Here is a 24,985-nt window from a genome sequence, read left to right on the forward strand (position 1 = left end):
TCAGAGCTCAACCTCCTAAGTAGCTAGGATTACAGGCATGAACCATCAGCACCCAGCTAGGCCACCTTTTCTTCACTATCACTTTATATGTATAAGGAGCCAGGCATTGTTCTTGTAATTTGGGACATAAATGAAATAAATATGACACACACACAAAATAAACCTCAAGACAATGATAATGTATTCACAAAAGAGATACAAATGTTACATTTTTAATGTGAATGCTGTGCCAGGTATGGTAATACGTACCTGTAATCCCAGAACTCAGGAAACTGAGGCAAGAGAACGTGGCAAGACCCTGTCTCAGAAAAACAGAGAGAGAGAGAGAGAGAGAAAGAGAGAGAGAGAGGTGAGTGCTATGCATAGGGAAGAACAGAGTTTTGTATCTTATATGCTTCAAAATCTTCAAACATCATCATAATACCAGGCACCATTGAAAGGCTGAGTGGTATTTCTGGAAGAAAAGTAAGGGAGGAAAGTGATAGAGAAGAAATGAATGAGGAACAACAGGAAAGAATTTCATTGAACTGTTGTTTTCAATCTGACCATGAAAACAACATGGGTCCATCCATGGCTTCTCCTGAGCAGCTTTCCTTAAAAACTTTGGTATCAAAAACCAAAAGGCCCCAAACCACCAAACTCATTTCTTCCCGTGCCATTAACCCGAACAAGTGTGTTACTATCTTTTCAATTCTTGGTCTAGAAATCCTGGACTTATCTTTGACTTGTCCTTCTTCCTTGATCTTTCAATAAAGCTATCATAAAATCTCATTCATGTGTTCATTCATATTTCAGTGTCTAGTCTGTGTTCTGAGCAGGGCTTCAGGGATGGAAAAGATCATCTATAATGGAAGTGCTCACAGAATTTGTCATGGGAGTCAGAAAGTCATTTGTGTGTACTTAGATATACTCTAGGTTGTGGCCCATCCACTTGCCCCCTGTGACCTTAGGGAAATCCCTTGCTCTCTCTGCCACTGTGCAAAGAAGTTATCTACAAAAGAAGATAATGGCCCAGTGCCAGTAGCTCACACCTGTAATCCTAGCAACTCTTAAAATTGTGATCCAGAGTAATACAGTTTGAAACCAGGCTAAACAGAAAACTCTGTGACATTCTATCTCCAAAATCACTAGAAATAAAGCAGAGCTGGAGGCATGGAGCAAGTGGTAGAGTACCAGCCAAGTAAGCAAACAGCAAGCATGAGGCCCCAAGTTCAAACTTTATACCACCAAAACAGGGATAATAATATCATTTTATCAACTTGTACAAGTAATAAATGAAACACACATCACTGGTTTAGTACTCATCACAGAATAGGATGGGATATGAACATACTGTGAGAGAACATGGCTTAACCAAAATAGAGGAGAAGCCTCTTGATGAATTATGTGCTTGAGTTGAGGCCTGGGGTTGGTGAGAAGCAATAGGAAAGAAAGCTAGAAAAGGAGGTTGGTTTGGGTCCCCTCTTGAAGAAATAAATACCAGTCTGAGGGATCTGGGGTGAATTTGATGGTAATGATTGAACTTTGAAGGTTTTTACAGTAGTGAGAAAAATGATCAAAATTTTCTCTGCTATGTTAGAATAGAATGACAAAGGAGAGGGAGGAGGACACAAGGTTGGTTGTTTTCCAGACTGTGAAAACACTTGAGCTATCAGCCAGAAACAAAGCATCTGAAAGTAGATGATGGGAAGTGTCAAGTCAAAAGAGAATGATCATAATACATACAAAAGGGAAATAATTGAGCAAGCACATAGATGTAGTGGCCTCCATTAGAGAACACAGAGAAGCTTAGAAGAAAAACTTCTATGAAAAAAAAAAGTTAAAAACCGATACTTTGGTAAATGCCATAAGGGGCTACAGGCGGAAGAGGGGAGACTCTTAGTTAATGCTACCTTGTGGTATGGAGAAAGCAGGAGTCACCAGAGAAGCTATAAGGAGAATATGAAGATTCATAGGATTAAGGGGAAGAAAGAGCCTCTAATCCAACTGACAGGATTTGAATGTGGCAGAGGCAGAAACAGGATAGCTGAAGAACCAAGGCATTGTTTCATGTAGCACTCAGAGACTAACATAATACAAACTGGTAAATGCTTTTATAAAACTGGGTTTAAGTTGTTACATATATTTCACAGTATACATTTTCACAATGATTAAAATTGTCATTCTACTCTACATAGCTTATGAAGTCTATGATCTTTAACAATAAAATCACTTTCTCCATTTTGGATGATATGTACATTACGTTCCTTTTGTTTAGTAACATCTGTTCCCTCCTTCACTCATTCCTTCCTTCCCATTACTACCCATGAGTTGCTTAGTTCCCTTTCATCTGTGTCCAATGTGGCGATAGTCACTTTGTTGTTATTACTATTCTTACACACCTTTCACTCATTATGTGTCCTCTTTGCTTTTTACTGTGTTTTTGTATCTTGAGACCTACAAACTGGTAAGTGTTGGCTATTTGAAGCAACTATACTATTGGCCTGGCCCAATCTATGCTGAGTTTTGCCTATTCTAGAAGAGTAATTAGTTACTCTAACTCTGAATTGGTGGCCAGCAGAGTTTCTAACCAAAAAGAATTGCATCTTTCATTTCACATTCTTGGAACTTGAGCATTCATTTAACCTCTTGCCTGTGTGTAGGTCATCTGAGTTCGATGGAAATGCGTCTGTAATTGTAGTGATGTCAGAGGGAATTCCTCGACTTTTGGTAGTCTTTTCTGAAGTTTCTGACAATCCTTGCCAAGGTCAATGAGAAAATAGGACCTTCTGACCCAGACTTTCTAAAAAAGCACACTTGACAAATGAAGTAATGAGTCAATAAATCGGAAAAATAAAGTCAGAGATGACCCTCTTCTGAAAGGACAGAGTGCAGGGTCATGGCAGCTAAGGGAACAGATTGTAGTGGTGGCACAGAGGACAGTCTCTTAGCCAGTGTGCTGGAGGGCCAACGCATGGGGAACTGAGGAGTTCTGTCCCACTCAAGAACATCAAAAGCATGAAGTACAAAGGAGCATTTGTGCTGTTCCCCAAGAACAAACTCCAACAAATTGGTTCTGAAGGAATAACTATCATCAAGGTCTTGCCTTTGGAGGCTTTCCAGTTCCTGGTGCCTAGAACTGATGATCCTTGGTGTTGTACACAGTGCTCCAAGATACTATCAGAGAAGAACACTGAGAAAAACAGGGCAGTAGGCACAGTGCAGAATGGGTAAGGCTCATAGGAAAACCATGGGAAATAAGGTTTTAACAGATTTCCAAGAATACTTTTTTTTTTTTGCCAGTCCTGGGCCTTGAACTCAGGGCCTGAGCACTGTCCCTGGCTTCTTTTTGCTTAAGGCTAGCACTCCGCCACTTGAGTCACAGCACCACTTCTGGCCATTTTCTATATATGTGGTGCTGGGGAACTGAACCCAGGGCTCCATGTATATGAGGCAAGCTCTCTTGCCACTAGGCCATATCCCCAGGCCCCCAAGAATACTTTTAATCTGTCAAATGTTCACTGAACAGTAACTCCATGCCATGTACTAGACTGGGAAACAGGAAATGGTGGCACATTCTCCCAAGGAGAGTACTGGGAGAGGTAAATGTAACTAAACAACCATGAACAGCATGACAGAGAAACTTAGAAGGGTTTGGGGTATAACTAGAGTGCTTGCTTACTATGTTTGATGTCCTGGGTTTGATCCCTGACACTAGAAGACTGGGAAGGAGAGGGAGGAGGGGAAAAGTAGGGAGGAAAGGAGAAGAGAAAGGAGCAGGGAGAAGGGAAGAGGGAGAGGAACTTACAGAAGCACACACCTAAGTGTTTCTTGCATGTGTGAGGACTTCATTTATGCAGAGCTGCACTGGCCTTTGCAGACTAAAGATTCAGGAATGGTAATGGCCTCCAATGAATGACCTGAAAGGCCCATGTTGTGAGGTTATCTGCTGACACACAGCTTGAATGGACTCCTGGAACGGGTGGGAGGACCTCATCCAACACCTGGCATTTGTGTCCCAGTACAGCTTAGCTCTTCTCCTGGACATCAACATAGTATTATCATGCTATAGTTAATTCCCTTTCTTTGCAGAATCAGAGAAAAAATAAAATTAATAAGGTAGATGTATAAGGTAATGAGGTACATTTATTTTAATGGTAAAATTTATTTAAATACTTTTATGAATTACCTTGGTCAAATATTTGTAGAATTATTAAAAGACAGAACGATACCCTTCATTTTCTAGTTACACTTCACTGAATTTTATGGTGGAACTTGTATGTCATGGTGACATTTATAATTTTAGAGAGTCACTAAGGTCTTGACAAAATCAAGAGTCCAAGCCTGTGGATAATGTGTGAATTATGTTTTATTGATACTCTACTGTATATAACAAGGTCTATTTTAAGTTTGAAAAATAAAATGCATCCTTCTTTACATAATTTTCCTATAACTTAGGGGAAATATCATTCCCTTTCCATTTGTGAAGGCTTACCATATGCTACTAGAAGACAAAGGAGGTATTTATCCACAAACTACTGCCTGAAAAGTAACTCAAATTAGAGAGATAACCTAATTACCCAGCTGAATGATTTTCTTTTTGGTCTCTTTCCTGGAATCTAATAGCTACTGAAACTCAAACTCTGACCCTTGTACCAAATAGCCTCCAAGAACCTCAAATTTAACATGATTTTTCCAAACCTCAACTTGCTTCTTTTATCTCCTTTTGACCATATATATTTGATCAATGAAAATTGGATCCAATGTTCCTTGGATATCCAGACACTAAGTATATCCAATTTACGTCCTAAAAGCTCTTAAATACAGCTAGGCATCTGCAGCCCCATAGCACTACCCTAACTTAAGGCTGAAGCATCTGTCATCATAGGATTCTGAAATCCTGACTTTCCTATTTTTCCACATTGCTTCCATTGTAACATGTATAACATAGTGTTGCTTCTATCGGCATTCTGTTAAGAGCCAGCTCTGTTCTTATCAACAACAGGTTCTTGGACAGTGATCTGATGCCCAAGCCCCCCCCTCAATGTGTGTGTGTGTGTGTGTGTGTGTGTGCTGGTTGCAGGTACTAGGACTTGAACTCTCAGCCTTGAGTTCTTATTTAGCTTTTTTGTTCAAAGCTTGCTCTCTATCACTTGAGCCACATCTCTGCTTCTAGTTTTTTGCCATTTAATCAGGGATAAGATTGTCTCACTGCTTTTTCTTCCCAGGAGGATACTGAACTGCAATTCTCAGCTCTCAGCTTCCTGAGTAGCTAGGATTACAAAGTGAGCCACCAGTGCCCTACTCCAGAGATAACATTTTGAGAAGTGTTTTGACTATGAGCTGTTCTGCCTCTGAGCATCCTGAATTCTTTGGTACCTCACTGCATACTCTCATTTTATCTCACACTTTCACTATGGTCTTCTTGGAAAGCCTCTATCAGTCCTTCAGGACCTATATATAAGTCTCAGTAGCCCTCCTGTCTAGTCTTTCATGGCACTGAATTGGATACATATCACTACTAAAGCCTGTGTCACCGGTGATTGTGACAACTTGTTAACAGATTTATCTTCTCAGGTGGTCCATGTGCTTTTGTTCTACTTTTAAACCCTACTACTTAGCAGTCAGGAAAGAAAGGACCTGGTCTGTGGCCACATGATAAAATGAGAGGCCTGCCATCAAAGGGGAAAATGCCTTTTTTGCTAACTATAAAGTGAAGTAAGGTGTCGGAAAAGTTAAAATAAGGATGAAGAGTGCTTTTAGATCTCAACCAATTTTTAAATTACTCATCACATCTCTTCTAGCTAAAGACTAACTCTGGTAGCCTCCTGCAGCCTGTTAAGAAGTATTTCACACTAGGGTACCAGGCAGGTCCAGTAAATATTCAATGATCACAGAACGTATAGCTAAAAAGCAGCTACTGACTTTGAACTATAAATGCAAGAAAATGCCCAGTAAAAGCATCTGCTAGATATTCTTTCTATTTGGCACATTTAGCCACAATTACACACACAAGACAGCAGCCTCACTGTATACACAGCATCCAATCAATGTATGTGGCAGCAATTCATTCATTCATTCAGTGACAACTGCTGGGCAGTCACTATGCACCAGTCACTGTGAAACACTCTGGATAAGATAAAAATGGATCCCTGAGAGCCCAGGCTTTCTAGATGAGTTGCTACAGATGGGTTTGGCAACTTTGTCTGATTAAGCAGTTACTATCTAATCCTGCTGGGTTCCAAAACGTTCTCAAGTTCCCTTTTGTATCTAGCAGGCCTTGGATAACCTCCAGAAAACCGCTAAGCATTCTAATCCAGCTGAATGGCTACACTAGGCCTGTGTCAAGATGCAAAGATATTCAGACTGCAGGGTTTTTCAAAGAAGGGCAAGTTTATTACTGCTCCAACTCTCCAATGTGTGTTGTTTTTCTTTCTAAGAGCTCATTCCAAAGATGGAAAAAGAAAAAAAAATACATTGAGAGCGGGTAATGAGTAAAGGCTGAACTGGTGCCTCACCCAGCATCCTGGCATTTCGGTGGTTTTCGCGTTAGGGTAGGGAGGGATCCCTTAGGTGTTCTCACTATACACAGTGGAGGAAAGAAATGCTTCCAGTGCAGAACCAGTTAAGGAAAGATGCGAAGCCACTGCATGTTAGCACCCTTGCTGGAGTCTGCACTTCAGCCTTCAGGAATGCAGGTCCAATCTAACTACTCTAACAAGCTGTGCTGTGTACACAGCTACCCATCTAAGGCAAACCGCCCCGTGGCCCCTCAAACATTCACTATCACTGTATCCTCAACCGTACTGCTCCTCCCACGGGACTCTGGACAGTGCGGCGCCCTCCGGGCCCCACCCTCCCACCTCCACGAACCCAGGCCACCCCTGTACCACTCACCCGGACCCCACATGCAGGGTCCCACCCGGGCGCTTGACGGCCCTTTAAACACCCCCACCCTGACACACCAACCCCCCCCCCCCGCCCGGACGGCAGCCGGAGAGGGACAAAACTCGTGGCGTACAGCCAGTGTCTTCCGCGGAGCACGTCCGGGGCAGCCCCAGCCCGTGGGGTTCTCCACCCGGGGGGGAGGGGGTGATAGCCCCCTTGCGCCCCCGCCAGGCCCCGGCGGCCTGGCTGTGGAGTGTTCTCGCGGCCCCGGCTACGGGGCGGGGCCGGCGGAGCGCGGTCTCCCCCGCTGCCGCCGCCGCCGCTGCCTCCGCCTGCCGCTCGGGCCGCCCGCTCGCCCGCCGCTGGGTGCGCAGCGCGCGGGGAGCAGCCGCGGTGCAGAGGTTCATGCAGCGGCGGCGGCGGCGGCGGCTGCTACTGCTGCCGCCGCGGAGGCAGACAGACCGGGCGCTGCCGCCGCCGCCCTCCCCCGGCTCCATGCCGCCGCCGCCGCCGCCTCCTCCGCCTCCTCCTCCTCCTCTCCGGCGAGGGGCGGGGGGCTCCGGCCCGGGCTGGGCAGCTCTCCTTACAGTGCCGCTCCCCTCCTTGCCCTTAGCCCGGGCGGCGGAGCCGGCGAGGACACCCGCTGCCTCCTAGGAGCGCACGCTCCTCCGCGCGCCCTGCCGGAGCGAGGGGGCGGGCGTGGGCGGGCGGCAGGGCAGCCGCGACCCGGCGCGGCTACAAGAGGAGGGGTCTTCCCTGGAGGATGCCCGGAGGCTCCTCACTCCTAAGCGCGAGCTGAAGCGGACCGGGAGCGAGCAGCGCGTCGCCATGCCAGCGTGACGGGCGCCCCCCGGCTGCCCGCGCGGGCCCCCACGCTGCCCCACGCCGCGCCGCGCCGGCGCCGGGGAGCAGGATGGGCTGTATCCAAAGCATCACCTGCAAGGCGCGGATCCGGCGCGAGAACATCGTGGTGTACGATGTGTGCGCCACCATCGACCAGTGCCCCACGCGCATCGAGGAGACCTCGCCCATCGTCCTGCGCTACAAGACCCCCTACTTCAAAGCCTCTGCCCGCGTGGTCATGCCCCCCATCCCCCGCCACGAGACCTGGGTGGTGGGCTGGATCCAGGCGTGCAACCAGATGGAGTTCTTCAACACCTACAGCGACCTGGGCATGTAAGCGACCCCGGCGCGCAGCGCCAGAGCGGGGTCCTGGTCCCTGGCTCTAGCTCTACCCCGACCCCCGCCCCAGCCCCTTCTTGCCGCTGCCCCTACCTTCTTTCTAAACCTTCCTCCCGCCTCCCCACCCACCTCCCTCCTCCCTGCGCTTTTGTTTCAGTGACAGGGCGGGTGACGGGAGGCTCCTCGCGAAGGCATTTTCTCGTGCTTTGCTTCTGACTCCCCACAAACGCGAGGAGAACCGTGCGGGGCGGGCAGAACGCGACCGGGAGGGTTTGAGGGGTAAAGAGCGGGGGTGGGGGAGGTGGAGGTGCTGGCAAATAGCTTTGGAGTTGCTGGGCGTCTGTGGTTGTGGGGTTCCCCCAGGAAGAGTTTGGAGGAAAAGGTGGAGCGAGAATGGATGGAGTCCCGGGGGCGCATGGGCTGTGGCGCGCGCGTCCTTTGGAGAAAAGCAAGCCGGTTTAGAAGAGAAGGTCCAGGGTGGCCGAGCAAGGAGTTCGTGGAGCTGCCCTGGCCCCTTTCCGACTGTTGAATTTGAGCCTCTGTGCCCCAGGCTAGGGCGGCCGGAGGCATTTCCTTCTGGAACAGCAATTGCTGCAGTCACCTCTGGCTCCGCGGGCCGGGTCCAAGAGTTCAGAGGCGGTGGGAAGCTGGAAGGCACTGGGCGCGTCCTGGCCAAGCGGGGCTGGTGGCCCTGTGCTTGCAGCGGGCTAGTGTGGCGCGGGGTGTTTCTGATGCTTAAGAAAACGAGGAGTGCCTCGATGTGACTTGTAGGGTCTTTACTTTTCAAAACTTTCCTAATTGCTGGAAGGGATTCCCCAGCGCCCACCGCCGAATCCTGGCGTCAGGCTGGGAGCTCTCCAACTTCTTTCAGCAGCGCTGGTTGGTGCGCGCTGGGTTTGGCGGCTGAGGTGGCCCGGCACGCAGTGGCTCCGCCGCCGCCAGGGGCCGACAGCCTGCCCGGTAAGCAAGCTTCACTCAGGTCCAGGGCTTCTTTATTTACTAAATTTTTATAACTCCTCGTTTTCTTTCGAAACGAGATAGCTAGAAGCTTTGGGGCCTGGATTCTACTTGCTGTGACAATGTAGGTCTACAATATCCTAATTAGCCTCTAGCCTATAGGGAAACGCTTTTTCTGGAAACGCAACCTCATTTCATTCCTTCATCTGAAACTCTAGAGCTCCCAATTTTTACCTATTTAATATGGATATGGGGTGGGGGAGTTCTCATTTTAAAAGGTCAAACCATCTTTAGCATCAGTTTGCAGGCTTTTTCTTTGCACATTGAGAGCATGTAAGTTAACACTAGTCATAGGCGCTAAAAGAAATTTTGACAGATAGCTTTGTTTTCTCCAGAGTTTGCACTTTTTTCTTTAAGCATGAAAGCTCAGTGATGGGGAAAGCTCATTCCTAGTGAAGAACCGTGGATCTCAGTTTGCAATATGCCTCGGCACACTGTGTTCTTGTCTTTCTGGAAGACAACTTGTTGTGAGAAATGGGGCACATAACTATTTGGGGTGAATCATGCGATTTCAAAAGACACGCCCTCAAAACTATGTGTCTATCTTAACACATGTGTCTGGATACCACTTGTTTTTGCTTGTCTTTCTTGAAACTCATTCTTTCCAGCCCAGTCAGAGAAAGCCACAGACAGGGCAGTGGCCCGCATCATCTCATCCCCTTGGTGGCAGTGGCTAACCATGCTGGGGAGCATAACCACTTTCTCTGGCAGCCAGGAGCCCCCAGTAGAGAAGCCAGGAAGGATTGACCAGAAGCAGACTCATTTTCCAAAGACTGCCCAATGAGGCTCTGTGTGGCTTCAGATCTCTTGAACTATCCTTTTCATGAACTATAAAAGACATTCTGCTTCCAGAAAAGTCAAGTGGAGATAGAAACAGTCAGGAACAGTAGCACTTCTTGAATCTAGAAGAGGAAGCTCTATCCATATGGGAATTCAACCCCATGAATCAGCTGCAACATATTCCCTGCCCTCCCCTACTGAATTCTTGCATTGGGGATTTGGAAAGAGGATTTTTGTTTCCTTTTAACTACCACTCTTGATATTTCAAGATGTTGGGTTTTTGTGTTGTTAGTGCAAGAGAGCCAAAATAAACCCCTAGGAAATCATAAAATGTATTATTATAGATCAGTATCCAGAATCTACCTGTCTCTTAATGGCTGTAATAATTGCTCTGTGTTGAAGGCCACTTTGGAGCCCAGATTTTACTAAACCAATTTCCACAAAATGTTTACACTCTGAAAACTTTGCCAACATAAACTTTTTAACGGGTACTCCTCCTGCATGCAAGTCACTGCAGTCTATTAGTCATGTCCACTTTCGCCAGTACTTGAGTGGGGAAAAAAACACTGCCAGATGAATTTTCACTCCTGCTCAAGCTTCTGTTGTGTGAAGAATGATATGACAAAGGGGTTCGGGATAGAAAGGTGACTTTTCAACATTTTTAAAAAGCATTGTGCCAGAGGAAATCCACAGCTTAAAATGGTAATAAACCTCTATTTGCAGTGTTAAAAGAAAACATGAGGTTTTTGTGGTTTAAATGTTGCACATTTCCAAGAAGACCTAAAAGAGCAGTTGAAATAGCTGATGGCATGATGGCTTCATTTGAACTGGAGCTCCAATGACTTGGCATTTCCTCAAAGGATTCTATAGAAGCCAGGTTGGTTAATACTTGTAGCACTTATTTATTTGGGCCTGGTTGGATCCTGTTAATTCAGCCATCAAACAGACTTCTGTAAGACTTCATCCTTCAGGGAAGAAGGGCCCTGCTTTTTCTCAGTAAGCATACAATAAACAAATGTTTACCAAGTGCCTCTGGTGTCCAAGCACTGCAAAGAAAACAGTGAAATATGCAGGTACCCTCACTGCGTGCTGGCTCTCTCTCTCTCTCTCTCTCTCTCTCTCTCTCTCTCTCTCTCTCTCTCTCTCTCTCTCTCTCTCTCTCAGAGAAAACCAGTAATCTCCAATGCTGTAGGAGAAATGCCTGAGAGAGGAGGGGGACCAGCCAGGGTTTTGTAGAAAGGAAAAGACTCAAGCTGGACTCCAAGGGATAGAGAACATCCAGCTAGGCAAAGAAGAGGGATTACATTCACAGGAGAAAAACAGAAGATGTTAGGAAAATATAAGTTATTTCAAGGAGGCATACATAGGCTGCTGTGGAATGTTTAAGGAGAGCAACACATGAAGTTTAAAGGGTAGGGCTTGCAATAATAACCTGGAAAAGAGAAAGTCAGATGATCTTGACCACACAGTGGACATCAGGGGGCTCTATGTGCCTTCTTCATATTTCTTGAGTAGCAGGAACTAGAGGCAGAAGACTTTCAAGTTGAGCATTTCTGAATGCTGGAGGACAGCACCCAAAAAGTTTCCTGTGTGATATTTGGGTCAAGGAATGGGGCCTTCTGTCAGGGCTGAATGAGGTGAAGCTGAAGTCTGAGGAAACCTGTGGTAGATAAAAGACCTTCTATTTGCATTATGTTCTACTGCTAGAAGCGAATCTTCCAATCCACTGACAGTGGGTAGCACACGAACTATCTCAGGTGCTCATTTGAATTGCCTATCTTTTATCTACCATGCTATTTTTCTAGGTGTTCTTCTGTATTCCTTTAAAATCTAGTTCATCAGAATGTTTCTCTTCTCCTCTTATATAGTCCCTGGGAATTTTACCCATACCAATGGCAAGAGGTGCTCTCTGAAGTGTGCAGCCATTTCTAGTCCATGTATGTGTGGCTATGTAAAATTTCCATTTGATTGTTAGAGGTGTAACAACCAAATGGAAATTTTGAGATGTAGGTCCCACCCAAATGCTGCACCTCACCCATCCCTCCCCATCTTAGTAAATAACAACCCTATTCTGTGAGTTACTCAAATTAAAACACCTGCCTGTCACCCTAGATACTCCTCACCTATCCGGTCCATCACCAGTCTCTGTAACATACACCTGTAACTCAGCCACCACTCTTTGTTTTCACTGCAATCTTTAAGACATGTCACTGTTAGCTACCATCAACTAGTTCCTGCATGAGCTTTTTCACTGAACTTACCACTTCTGTTCTTGTCCTTTCTCCAGTCTGTTTTCCTACAGCAGGGAGAGTGGTGGAGTGAAAACATAGATGTTATAGCTTTCCTGCTTCAAGTTTCTAGTGACTTTCTATCACAATGGACATTGAAAAAAATCTCTTCACCCACATTATCTGTGACTCTCAGAATCTGTGGAGATTTCTTAAAGGCCTTTCCTCATTGAGTCTGGCTCTCCTAAGCTGGAGCTGAGGTACTGCTACATGTCCAGCATGGATTGGAGAATAGCCCTCATTGATCCTAAAAATCCTCCTTTGGGCATTTTGCTCTTGAAGTCCAAATCAGCCCATCTGTCCAGGGAGCCTTGTGAGTCTAGATCTCTTGATCACACCCATGTCTCCATCCCCATTACATTCTAGTCAGGAGGCTCATGACCTACAACTCACCAGAAACACAGGGGACCCTGGTCTAGAGCATCAGGTGGGAACACAGGATCCAATTCCCTGCTGCATGTCCTGAGTGCCCTTGAGGGGAAGATGGCCTAACCCTTTTGCCTCTAATCTCCTCCATCTCTACAAAAGAGGAGCAGCAGAGGATTAGCTGGTTTTATCAGCAAAGCATTAAGCTCACTGGAGATAAAGCACAACTCTAGGGTGGGGGTGAGGAGAAGGCTGAAAGGATATGGGAAGAGACAAATGGTTAGGGAAAAGGAAGAAGGAAAGAAAATGTGGCTTGTGTCGCCTGGGATGCCAGTCTGAAGCTTCATGAACACTGGGTAGATTAAGGAAAGCAAGGAAAGGAGGAAAACCTCAAAGGCATCAGTCACCTTCTTCAGGGGAGCAGGGGGAAATGCTGTCTTTGAGGCTAGGTCTGCTGGGGCATCAGGTTCCAGGTTAATAACGAAGCTGGCAATTGGTTCAGGAAATTAAAAATTGTGGCTGTGTGGCATACAGAATCCCAAACATCTCCCTTACCTCTTTCTTGTGGGCACTCTGAGCCCTCCCAGCCCTCCTGGGTGAAGGTATTATCATCATCTCTGTTACTGTAGCTCAGTGTATGAAGCATCTTGCCTGAGACCAGATATCTAGTCAGTGGCAGAGTTGGGATAGCAACTGCCATGTCTTCTGACCCAGTGTCCTGCCATTCTGTACATAGACACAGATTGACCTGTAATGAGGACAGGTTGTCCCTCCATTCATAGAAAATCCAGTACATGCTGAGAACCCTTTATCCAAAATGCTTGGCATCAGAAGTACTTCAGCTTGGGGATTTTTTTTTGGAATATGTGCATATACATAACAAGATATCTTGTAAATGAGACCCAAGTCTGAACACAAAATTAACTTATGCCTGATGGTAATGTTATACAATATTTTTAGTGTGCCTGTGTTTTGACTATAACCCATAAGATGACATCAGGTGTAGAGTTTTCATTTGTGGAACTGTGTCAGAGCTCAAAAAGTTTCAGATTTTGGAGCATTTATAATTTTTTCTACAGCTTCTCAGCTGTAGTTGCAACTGCTATATCACTTGTCCTAGCTCATTAATGCAGAGCTTCTTGTGGGAAAGTCAGCATTGCTCAAAGTCCTCAAGTAAATGTACATATGTATGTATGTATGTATATATGTATGCATGCATGCATACATGTGTGTAGAGAGAGAGAAGAAATACGATATTTATAAGATATATAGACATATATATAGATATATATTCCACACCATTTTACAATATGATGACAGAGGCCCCTTTTCTTGTTAGGTTAACACTAAACAGGAAGTGGCTAGAGTTTAGAAGTCGATTATTATCAACTCCCTTGAGAAGAGAAGTAACTGGAAATTAGCAGTAATGGCGTATTCTGGTGAACACTTACAAAGAAGCAGAGTCTTTGTGGTGCCCATAGTCCCTGGGAGGTCTGGAGCCTGCATTCCAACAGCATAATGCTCTCATGTGGGCTTGTTACCCACATAGACAACCTACAGCAAGTACCTTTTGTTTTCGTCAGTCCAGATCAATGAGGTATTTAAGGATTGTTCTGGAGTTGTCATCAATTTTAGTAAAGAGAGGGTAAGTGTGTATATATTGGACAGTTTTCCATATCAAGGAATGCCTGAGGAAACTAGCAGCTGCTGCTTGGGAAGGAAAAGGAAAGGAAAGATAACACACAAGTAAAGGTTTATGTGTCTGCCAGTATGCCTATATCCTTCATACATGGCTTCATGGAAAACTTACCCAGTGAAGGTTTTCCTATTGCCGGGTTCAGGGAGGCTTGATAATGCTCGAAGGCCTCACAACCAGCAAGCACTCAGACCAGGAGACAAACCCACATCCTCCGATGACTCTATTTCTAATGGACGCCTTGCCTCCCAGGAAAGAGGCTCTGTGAAGTTGTTCTGCAAGATAAAAATATTGAATTTATCCTTATTGTTTTTAATCTGACATGTGCCTTTCCTCACTCGCTTGAAACTAAGCTTTGAGATCATAAAGGTAGACCTCTGAATTCCCTTAGAAGTGATGAATACTAAGAGTTTATAGAAGGGTAGGAACAAAGATAGCAGGAGCTTCTCCTCTGTACTGCAGATCACTGCCTGGGACCTAGAGAGTACCATCCTCTCTTCTCAGGTACCGCACACTAGCCACTCTGAACCATACATTCTAGCTATGTGCCAACAGCTCCAGAGCTTTCCTGGGGTCCCACATCAACCTTGAAAGGCAGTCCTGGGTTCCAGTAGACAGTGGCTCACACCACTCAGGGGCTGGATTTGGAGCTCAGTTCAGTTCTTAAACTCTGGGTGGATGACTATAAGGAAAAAGAAGATTCCATTCTAGTGGTGGAAGATACTTATGGCTCTACCATAGCTCTTTGGATGATCTGAATCCTCAGAAATCTTCTAACATTCCTCTTATCAAGCCTTATGAAAGCCTCTCCACTGTGTGAACTCTGCTTCCTGGTCAGGTTCTGGAATACATACCATTTGGAATGACTCACTGTGCCAGCTGGAGATTTAGCTGCTGGCTCCCCAGCACAGGGGTTCAAGCCAGAAGACCTCGGTTCCAATGCCTGCTTTGTGACCTTAACAGGTTCCTTAACAATTCCATATCTACTTTGCCTGAACATAGATGAGCAATAGTAGTCGTGTGTGTGTGTGTGTGTGTGTGTGTGTGTCCTCTCTCCTATATACTAGATTCGAAATCAGGTGAGATAAAAAGTATAAATGCTCTCCAAACCATAACATACTACATACATGTCTTTATCTTATTTTATTTTATTTTATTTTTTATTTTATTTTTGCCCATTGTGGGGCTTGAACACAGGGATAGGGCTCTGTCCCTGACCCTCTTTGTGCTCAAGGCTAGCACTCTACCACATGAGCCACAGCACCACTTCTGGCTTTTGAGTGGTTAATTGGAGGTTAGAGTTTCATGAGGCTTTTTCTGCCTGGGCTGGCTTCAAACCAGTCTTGAAATCTCAGCCTCCTGAGTAGCTAGGATTACAGGCGTGAGCCACTGGCGCCTGCTTACCTGTCTTTATTATTACAAAACTTGTTATTGTCAGTAGAGGGTCAGCGTTAAGGAACAGGGAGAGAATAAAAGAAAGTGATTTTGATCAAAGTACATTATATACATGTATGGAAATATCACTGTGATGGTCCTGTACAGTTAAAATACACTAATTTTAAAAATGAAAAGAATGACAAAAAATAAAAGAATGAGATACGTAGAGGTACCAAAAAAAGGCATTATGGAGTAATTGTGGAAAACTCTCCAAAAAACATTAAGTGAAATACAAAATGTACAAGGTAGTACATTAAAAATGAACAGCAAGGTACTGGTTGTGTCCTATGACCTCCAAGCAGACAAGGCTTCAGAGGCTGAAGGGGAGGCCCTGATATATCAGCTCCCCTCAGCCCCACTCAGAGCAGGAGGAGAGGAGAAAGGCTTTCTGTGTGACTGTGAAGCCAGGGCTGTTGTTTTCTACTGATACTCAGTGAGGGAGTCACTCCTCCTCCCATTCCCCCCAGAAGTCACCCTTCAATTCTGTTCCAGGTAACATCCAGGAACTTAGCTTCTCTGATTGATAACTGTGGCCTAGAAGAATCTTCATGGGGACAGCCTGTCCCATCCCAGTCCTCCTTTGGTGATAGTATCAGTTGAGCTTGAGTCAGGCGCTACAATGTACCCAAGGCAAGGACTTGGGGACAGGGCCCTACTACAGCCTAAAAGCCACATTGTTCATGTCCAGGAAAGGTGTGGATTTACCACATTAGAGGAGACAGATGAGGCTAACACCCAAAAACATTTATATCCAAAGCAGTTTTTGTTGTTAGTCATGAGGCTTGAACTCGGGGCCTAGGTCCTCGGTGCCTGAGCTCTTTTGCTCAAGGTTAATGCTACCACTTTGACCTACAGAGCCACTTCCAATTTTCTGGCAGTTAATTGCAGATAAGATTCTCAAAGACCCTCCTGCCTGGGCTGGTTTTGAACTGGGATCCTCAGATCTTAGCCTCCTCAGTAACTAGGATCACAGGCATGAGACCACCAGCACCCACTCCAAAGCTATTTTTAATATTACTTATTCTCTCTCTTTCATAATTTTGTCTCATATAAGAGGACCTCATGATAATCATGAGACATATTTAAGGGCAACAGATATTCCCAATGCTAGATAGGCAAATTGAGGCCCAAAGAGATTAAATAATGTGTTCATTGTCATCCTGGTAAGCACTGATAGAGCTGGACCTGGTGCTGAGCCTCCTGCCCCACTGTCCTTTCCCAAGCCATAGTCAGCCAACCAGGGACAGAGACTGGTGACAGGTCATCCTCAGAGGTGTGTTCAAGCCTCTGGATCAGCCAGCATGTGGGTATCTTTAAGGGCATCACTTATGGCCATTGAATACCAACATGAAGGCAGGAATTAAATGCATTCCACAAACACAAAAGAGAAATCTTTCAGGCTGTCAGATTAAAACAAAATAATTGAGGCCATGTGCCATGGATGGTCCATCAGTAGGGTGATTGTGTCAGTCCTGTCTCAGAAACCTCCATTGGTTCTTGCTCCCAGAGTCTGACCTTTCCCCGGATGGCTGGTGGGCCTGTAGCAGGCTGATGCACACAGAGGCTGTCAGAGGTCTAGCTAATGGGAAGCACTAAATCGACATCCTCAGTAAGCAGCCTTTACAGCATCCTGAAGGGCCAGACGGTCCAGGGCTGCCAGGGATAAGTGGTAACAGGGACAGGCTTTGGCAAGGCTAAAAGCTGCCAGAAACAGGCAAATTAGATGTTGCTTTGCCCTTCTCCTGGTGTGATGGGGAGTCAGGAGCTGGGAGGGAGCATCTGAAGGGAATCTGAGATGCTGCTTCTAGGACAGTAGGATCTTATCTGCTCATTCCTCTTTTTTTACTGACAGCCATTTCAAAATGGCAGCCTCCTTCTACATCAGGGCTGAGGAAATCATAATGCTCAACTCTGAGTACCTATTTCAAACTTTCTTAATCCATTTTCACATTCTATAGGGAGGGCGAGAGATTTGTGCTACCAAACTAAACCCCAGACTGCAGTTGAAAATAAGAAACCTGCGTTTTGATAGGCATACCTGTATGCTTTGAGTGATAGATGCATGCTACTTACTTTGTCTCCCTCTGAAACTACAGTCAGCTTACTCAATGATAACAAAACTATTTATTGAACATTTTGCTAGTGCTAGATACTTTATATGCTTTGTCTATATAAGGTAGTTACCACCATTATTTCTCTTGGATTTAGATAATAAAACTGAGGCTTAGAGAGGTTGGGTGGCATGCCCAGCATTACCCAACTAATCAGTTGCAGACAGATTTAGAAACTAGATTAAACTAATTCTAATGACTGTGATGGTTTCTTGCCTCATAAGAGTTGAATGGGGGAAAAAAAGTGAGCGAATGAGTAAATGATGTATAAATGAATGTGTAAATAGGGAACTGAAGACATTGCCTTCATACTTTCTAAGGGGATCTGGGAAACAAAGAATTTAAATTAAATCAGAAATATCTAGTATACTCACCTCTTGAGCTGCCTGACTCACTCAGTAAGATCAAGGTCTTAGATCCAGATACAAAGATCATCTGAGCACCTGAGTCAGTCTCTTTGCCTTTCCAGCCTACTTTGCCAGTGACTGCTACCACCTTCAGTCACACCTTCTACTCTTCAGACTGAAGAGTAGAAAAGCAACTAGGAAAATGCAAGTGGTGGGTCAGCAGAATCCTTCTGAACTCACAGATATTAGCATAGGAGATCATCTTTTCAGCCCTCTACTTTTCAGATGGTGTTGTTAAAACACAGGGAGTAGCAATGTGAGAATCTGAAGGCTCAGGACTAGGAGTCTGTCTAACCCAAGAACCAATGGTCTTCATCTCTAGACCTTTAACAGTCGTGGCTAAAGTCACCCAGTCTGAAAACCAGTCATCGGAAGTCAGCACCTCCTAATTTTTTTAATCACTCCTCCTTCCCTGTTTGCTGAGGGTCCAGATCTTCAGGTACAGGTGGCCACCTGCCAAAAAGAGAAAGCAGATGGTGTACAGGAAGAGCCCATCCCTTGGCAGTACAAAGAGGAACTCAAATCAGCCCAAGGGATATCTCTGCAGTTGCCAGGAGCAGTGAGACCAGCCTATTCCCAGCGTCCATACACAGTGATTAGCAAGTTAGAGAAGAATGGGTTTCCCCAGAGACATGCTTCACAGATGGCAGGAAATTGGAGGACCTGTCAATCAAGGTAGGAGGAATATATGGAGAAATTGAGATTCAGCTGGGATGCCCTAAACCCCGACCTCTGTTCTCTACCCAGGTTACTCCCACTCCTGCCAGCCCCGTTGCCAATAGCAGGCAGGCATGGACCTTCTGGCTCCCTACCCACAGACATGCAAGGTATCCTCATGGCCCCTGGCAGCTCCAGAAGAAACAAGATCCAAATAGTGTCAAATATGACAGATTGTGAGGGGGCCAGAGGCCCTCCCCTGACAGCAGGGCTCAGCTGGGAGGGCCTGGGGAGAAGAACAGATGGAGGGAAGTCTGAGAGGGATATCCTAGCAGCCTGGGGACTGTCTCTGTTGTGGCTTTTCAGTTGTGTTTCAGTCAATTTTTTCATTTCTTTTTGGGGGAAGATTGGTTGGTTTATTTTGTGGAAAAAAAAGCATTTTAGTATAGGGGCATGATCTAATTGTGCTGTCTGCTTACTCTAAAAGAGGCAGGATGGGGAAGAGCAAAGAAGAACAAATCCATCTTACTACCTTTTGCTTTACTTTGGTTAGGATCTAAGGTGGATATAGAGAAAGGACTGCAGAGGAGGCAAGTATAGATGTCCTAGCAATCCATCACTACTCTGTGCTGGCTGACTCCAAAGCTGTCCCTTGTACCAGTCCAGGCTGCTTCTCATGAGGAAGACTTTTTAAATCCAGGGTGGTGTCATGGGATTTACTTCTATTTACTTCATCCTGTTTCAACCTTGCCATGCTCTCAAAACCTCCTCTAGAGCCTAGTTCCTGCCCTTGGAGAATAAGGTATCCCCAAGTCTTCTAGCCAATTTGGATTCCCATTCTTGTGTATCCACCTGTCCAGCATGGCCTTTGTAAGCCCTGTTAACTTTCAGAGCTCTGGATGCCTGTCTAATCAGTCCTGCTGCCTGATTTTTTTTTAGTAGTGGTTATCAGGATCATGCCTGCCTTTGTCAAGATCTACTGCTTTTCCTGTTCTTATGCCCATGTCTGATACTGTATTTAAGATGGCCACCATTTCCAGCTGCTAGATCTAACTGTACTGCCTATCCAGATCCACTGTCCTCTTGGATCCTCTGGCTTCTAATTAGTTCTCTGTCTTGGCCTCACACATTCCCTCTGAGGCTGAAGAGACAAAAACAGAGAGAGACACACAATTGAAAGACCAAAGCTGTCCTCCCCCTTTCTCCTCAGAGCTCATAAGCCATTCTGATTTCTACCTTCTCTCCAAACCTGGCTGGGCTTCATGGTTTTATTTCATGAGTAATCTAAAGGCCCAACTAGATTGTAGTTCTAGATGTCTGATGAAGAAATCAAAACTTAGTTCAGATTAGAGCTTTGAGGACGCAGAGCATTTGAATTTGGAATTTGGGGAAGAGGAGGATTGAACTAGCAAGCACTAAGGACCAGCTCATTCACAGTAAGTCCACAGGAAAGAGAATGGGCAAGAAATAATTTGGAGACCATAGTTTTCTACCATTGTGTTTTTGATAATGATCAAGAGCATACTCTAACATGTGAAAAAAAAGATAACAGAGTTCTGAGAGGTCAAAGGAAAATCACAATGGGCCTAGTCCCTGCCTGATGAGGCCAAACAAATTCTCCACCTTTTGTCATGCTCCATGTTACCAGGTGTGAAACAAACCCCATGCAAAGTTAGTAGCTACTCTCATCCCTCTGCCTGGTACCCTCTGCTGTGGTACAACCACCATGGTGTCCCCTCCTACAAAGTTCCCCCAAGGAATCCATCTCTAAATGAGTGGCTAAGCCTAGTAGCTTTAGCTCTTGAAGAGGTTCCTGAGAGGAAGGGAAGGTAACAGCCAGAACACTGAAGTGGTTCTTATACAGCCAAGGTGGGTGTCTCACTGTACTGCACAGTGCCTGGGCCTCTGGAACTCTCAAGTGTCTCTGAGACAGGATGTCATTGCAGCACCTGAATCCTAAGTGAATTTAGACCACTTGGATACCTGAAGGTTGGCTCCATCACAATCCAAAAGACTTTCAGAGATCAGTGTGCTACATAATTAGACCGTGAACTGGACTGGAATGGTGACTTTTCAAAAAGAATCATAGTACAGACTTAATGCCAAAGAGCCCCTTTCTCCCACAGGAGCTATCAGGCCCTTGAAATTGAATAGGAGGAGAGAAGTAACTTCTGTGGATGTGATAAAGTTTTTATAGAAGCCCTGTCTGTTGATCTTAGGGTCTGTGCATTGTTACTTTTTCATGAACTAACCAACTCTCTGGAGCTAAGTTATTCAGTAGTTAAGTGGATCTGGCACTTGAAGCACAGTGCCTTAGAAAGAGCCCTACTGGAAATTGTTTTTGAATGCCCAGAACCTTGATGCAGTCTTCTCCACTTATTTTGCCTTTTATGTCACTGTTTCAAACTCTAGAAGTCTGAAGGGCTTGTAGACCAGGTTATCAGCACTTAGTCAAGAAGAACAAAAATACACAGGAATGTCTTAGTCTTCATTCTGAGAGGGAAAGCCACATGCATGTGAAAAAGTTTTTGTTGTGGTGGTGGTTGTGTTTTAAATTTTTGTTTGCTTTAAGCATCTGATACTTCCTGAAGTGTTTGGTTATCCAAAGTCATGTTCAGAATTAGACTGTAGAATCTTTGCTTTCCAATTCCTCCTTCCCCCTCCCCAAAAATCTCTGAATGTTTTCATGCCACCTCTCAGGTGAAAAAGCACTGAAAAACATTCTGTCAGAAATGCCTTTGGTGTGGGCTGCGGATATGACCTAGTGGCAAGAGTGCTTGCCTCCTTTACATGAGGCCCTGGGTTCAATTCCCCAGCACCACATATACAGAACGGCCAGAAGTGGCACTGTGGCTCAAATGGCAGAGTGCTAGCCTTGAGCAAAAAGAAGCCAGGGACAGTGCTCAGGCCCTGAGTCTAAGCCCCAGGACTGGCAAAAAAAAAAAAAAGAAAGAAAGAAAGAAAGAAATGCCTTTGGTGGGATAAGAGAGTAAACCAAGGGGATGAATTTGATCAAAGTACAGTATACATGTATAGGAATAGTACAGTGAAATTCATTTGTATAATTTATGCTAATACAAAAAAGACAGGGGAAGAGAAATGCCTCTGGTCGAGAAGAAAATGGATGAGACAGTCAGGAATATATCCATAGTTCAAAGGGCACAGACCAATTTACAGGGTAGTACTGCATTCCTGAGCAAGTCTACACATGATCATATTCAGCCTCAAGTGTTCTGCTGCTTCTCCAATGTTGTATGATCATAGCATGATACTGAACTATCTCCCTGGCCTACAGCCTCCTACTTAGAACAAACATCTCAATTCTGAGTCATTCTGTCAAACTTCTGATTTGCTTCTATGTGTGCTTTTTTAAAAATCTGTATTTCTTATGTGTGTAAGTTCAAGCTTATGGATTGTATTGAGCAGATGTTCTACATTATTCTATTCTATAATTTATTCTAAATTATTCTTGGTAATATTGTTGGCTTGATCTATCAGTGATTGAGATCTGCTGCAGTTTTTCTCTGTGTGTTCATGATGCTTCTTGAAGTTCTTGATTTTTACTTCATACCTTTTGAGGCTAACTGTGCTTACCTCTTACATTTTTCTTTTCATGCATCCAAAGAAGAAATTTGTAATGAACATATTATCCAAGATATTTAGTTGATAATGATTTGCTTACACTATTCCTCAGTCCCTCTATTATAGACAGAAATAAGCTTTTAGTGGCTACTTTTTCTAGTTTGAGTGAATGTCACTTTGCAAAATAAAGAAGCTGTGTAGGCAAAACTCTTTGGTTAAATAGAACAGATTTTGTAGCAATCTGCTATTAAGGGTTGAGAGAGGAGCCAAGGCACCATGAGAGCTATGGGTCTAAGGACAAGGACAAGGGAGCTCAGCAAAGCACCCCACAGTGCATTGGGCATGGCCAACGGGCAAATTGCTGCCTCAGCAGACCCAAGTTCTCCAAGGTGTTGGAACGGACTCTGCCGAATGACTACGGCCTTTGTCACCCACCCGTCCACACTCTAGGTAGTGCTGACTCTGCCCTGATAAGCCTAAAGTTTTTTCCAGAATGAAAATTGCATTCCAAGGATGTTTCAAGGCTCTCCTGAAATGTAGCCACCCTCAGCATCTCCCTGCAGCATCAGAGTGACAAAGAGCTGGCTCCACGTTCCCCTGCACCTGTTCCCTGGCCTTACCCTTAGGGTTCATTGTGCACTGGCATTGTGCTCTGGCTTCTGGCTGGCAGGAGCTTGTCTGCTTCCTTTTTTCCAGATGGTTCTGAGAAAGACAGAGGGCTAGGGAGGTTTGGCGGTGGGGCGATGGGGCAAGGAGGTTAAATGTCTGCCATTTGAAAGGTGTTTTCTGGGGACAAGCTACACATGCCTAATTTCACCCTGACAATCAGCAGGCTGACTTTCTCTGTCTTTTCATTCAGCTCTCTCCAGGCAGAATCAGCCAGTTCCTGAAAGTGCCTTGTAGGTTCTCACTTGGTCATTCTTTGTACTCTGCTTTCAAAGAAGATCTATCTTGACCTGTTTGTTGGGAAAGGACTTCACTCTTCCTCCTCACTGATCCCACCTAGGAGTTACTATTATCCTAGCCATACCCTTGCTTTTTATCTTTATGCTGTAGTAGATCATTAAGAATGGTCAGCTCTTACCCTTGACTGCCTTTAGGATACCTTTCTGGATGTATTCAGGTACCAGGTACCAGCCTTTCCTATTCTGGGAACAAGTTTCCCTTCTCCGTGGCCTTCTTCTTCCCTTAAAAACTGAGCTTCATTCCCACCACTCCTACAGGGAGGTTCTTTCTTTCATCTCCTCCTAGACCTGAACTCACCAGACCTGAAATTCAAAGTCCTAGAATTGGGTTATGAGGAATCCTAGTGAGTGATGGATGGCATGTGACCTAAGAATCATGCATACAAGAAATTGCAGGTCGTTATCAACGTTGTAAACTAAGCCTGAGCATTGAAATTGGAGGGAGATGGAGGGACTTAAGCTACCCAAAGGGGGAGCTTTGGATAACTCCTACCAAACAACTTAAAGCAAACACTGATGCTTTCTGTCTGTTTAGAGCTTGACTGAGATGTCTTCCTAGGATTCATTTTCCATAATGCTTTCTAGGTTCTAAATTTGAGAAGAAGCATAATGCACACCCCTGGCCCATTGTGTGGCCTCATTCTCCTTTTTCTGGATCATCTATACCTGTTTATAGAGAGCCTTACACCATCTAGATGGTTTCCTAAGTTTTATATCTTTGCCCACTGGTATAGTAGAGCTCTGACCTTGAAGTGTTTGCAGCTGAGTTCCAGGTTACAGAATCTTCTCCTAACACTGGGAAATAAGGACCATTTTTCTCCTTATCCTAGGGAACTGCATCGTCCTAACTAGCTTATCGATAGGTCTTTACTCATTATTTTATCATTTTTAAATATCAACTTTACATCAACCACTATTATGGGAACTGGAAGACCAGGAAAAACAGTAAGTTTAAGTTAGAGGTAAATGTAATTCCTTATTTCCCAAGTACCAAAAAAACCTGAATGAAAAAGAGAAATTTTCTTGTAGAGTCAAAAGCCTTTGTAAAAAATTGATTGTGGCAGTAAATTCTGAGACATCAATCCATCAAACTAAAGGCATAAAAGCACCTCCCTGAATTGTCTTCAGGGAAGATTCTGGACCTGCTGGTAGTAGATGCTTACAGGGTATTCTTGTTTACATAGTTTTTGTTCTGCAGTAGCTGTGGGGGGAAAAAAGAGGCATCATCTCTTTTTTTTGCATATGAAGTAACTATTGAGGCTCTAAAAAATTATATGACCTGTCAAAGGCCGAAAGAAGCAAAAAAAAAAAAAAACTCACTGTCTACTACTCCAGGTCCTTGTCCTAGTGGTCTTCAGGTTCTGAATTGGGAGCACCAGTTTAATATGCAGCCAACAACAAAAAGCATTAGTCACCTTTCATTTGGAAAGCTTGCATGAATGAGCTCCATTTGGTGCCAAAATTGTCTCTGAATTGAGCTTGTCTTTCTTTGATAAGGTACAAATCCAAGACCAGACATTTTGCTGACTTTTGCTAGCGTAATGTTTTGAGGCCTGTCTTAGAGTCATAAAGCAGCTGGACGGGAATTTGGGGAAACATGTGACTCATCTCTTCCTTTTTTTCACACAGT

General features: G+C 44.8%; 1 protein-coding gene across 2 annotated transcripts in view; it reads left to right on the plus strand.

Moving 5' to 3' along the window:
* Nucleotides 1-7,640: 7,640 nt before the first annotated feature.
* Nucleotides 7,641-24,985, plus strand: part of Fam78b (family with sequence similarity 78 member B) — an 86,639-nt gene continuing 69,294 nt past the window's right edge. For both annotated transcript variants that reach the window (XR_007212595.1, XM_048357490.1), the window contains exon 1: nt 7,641-8,043. Coding sequence is in view for 1 of the 2 variants with exons in the window: in XM_048357490.1 (XP_048213447.1) it covers nt 7,781-8,043 (263 nt within the window). In the remaining variant the exon portion in view is untranslated. The remainder of the gene's footprint in view (nt 8,044-24,985) is intronic.

This window comes from Perognathus longimembris, chromosome 11 (assembly GCF_023159225.1).
Source record: "Perognathus longimembris pacificus isolate PPM17 chromosome 11, ASM2315922v1, whole genome shotgun sequence".
NCBI lineage: Eukaryota > Metazoa > Chordata > Mammalia > Rodentia > Heteromyidae > Perognathus > Perognathus longimembris.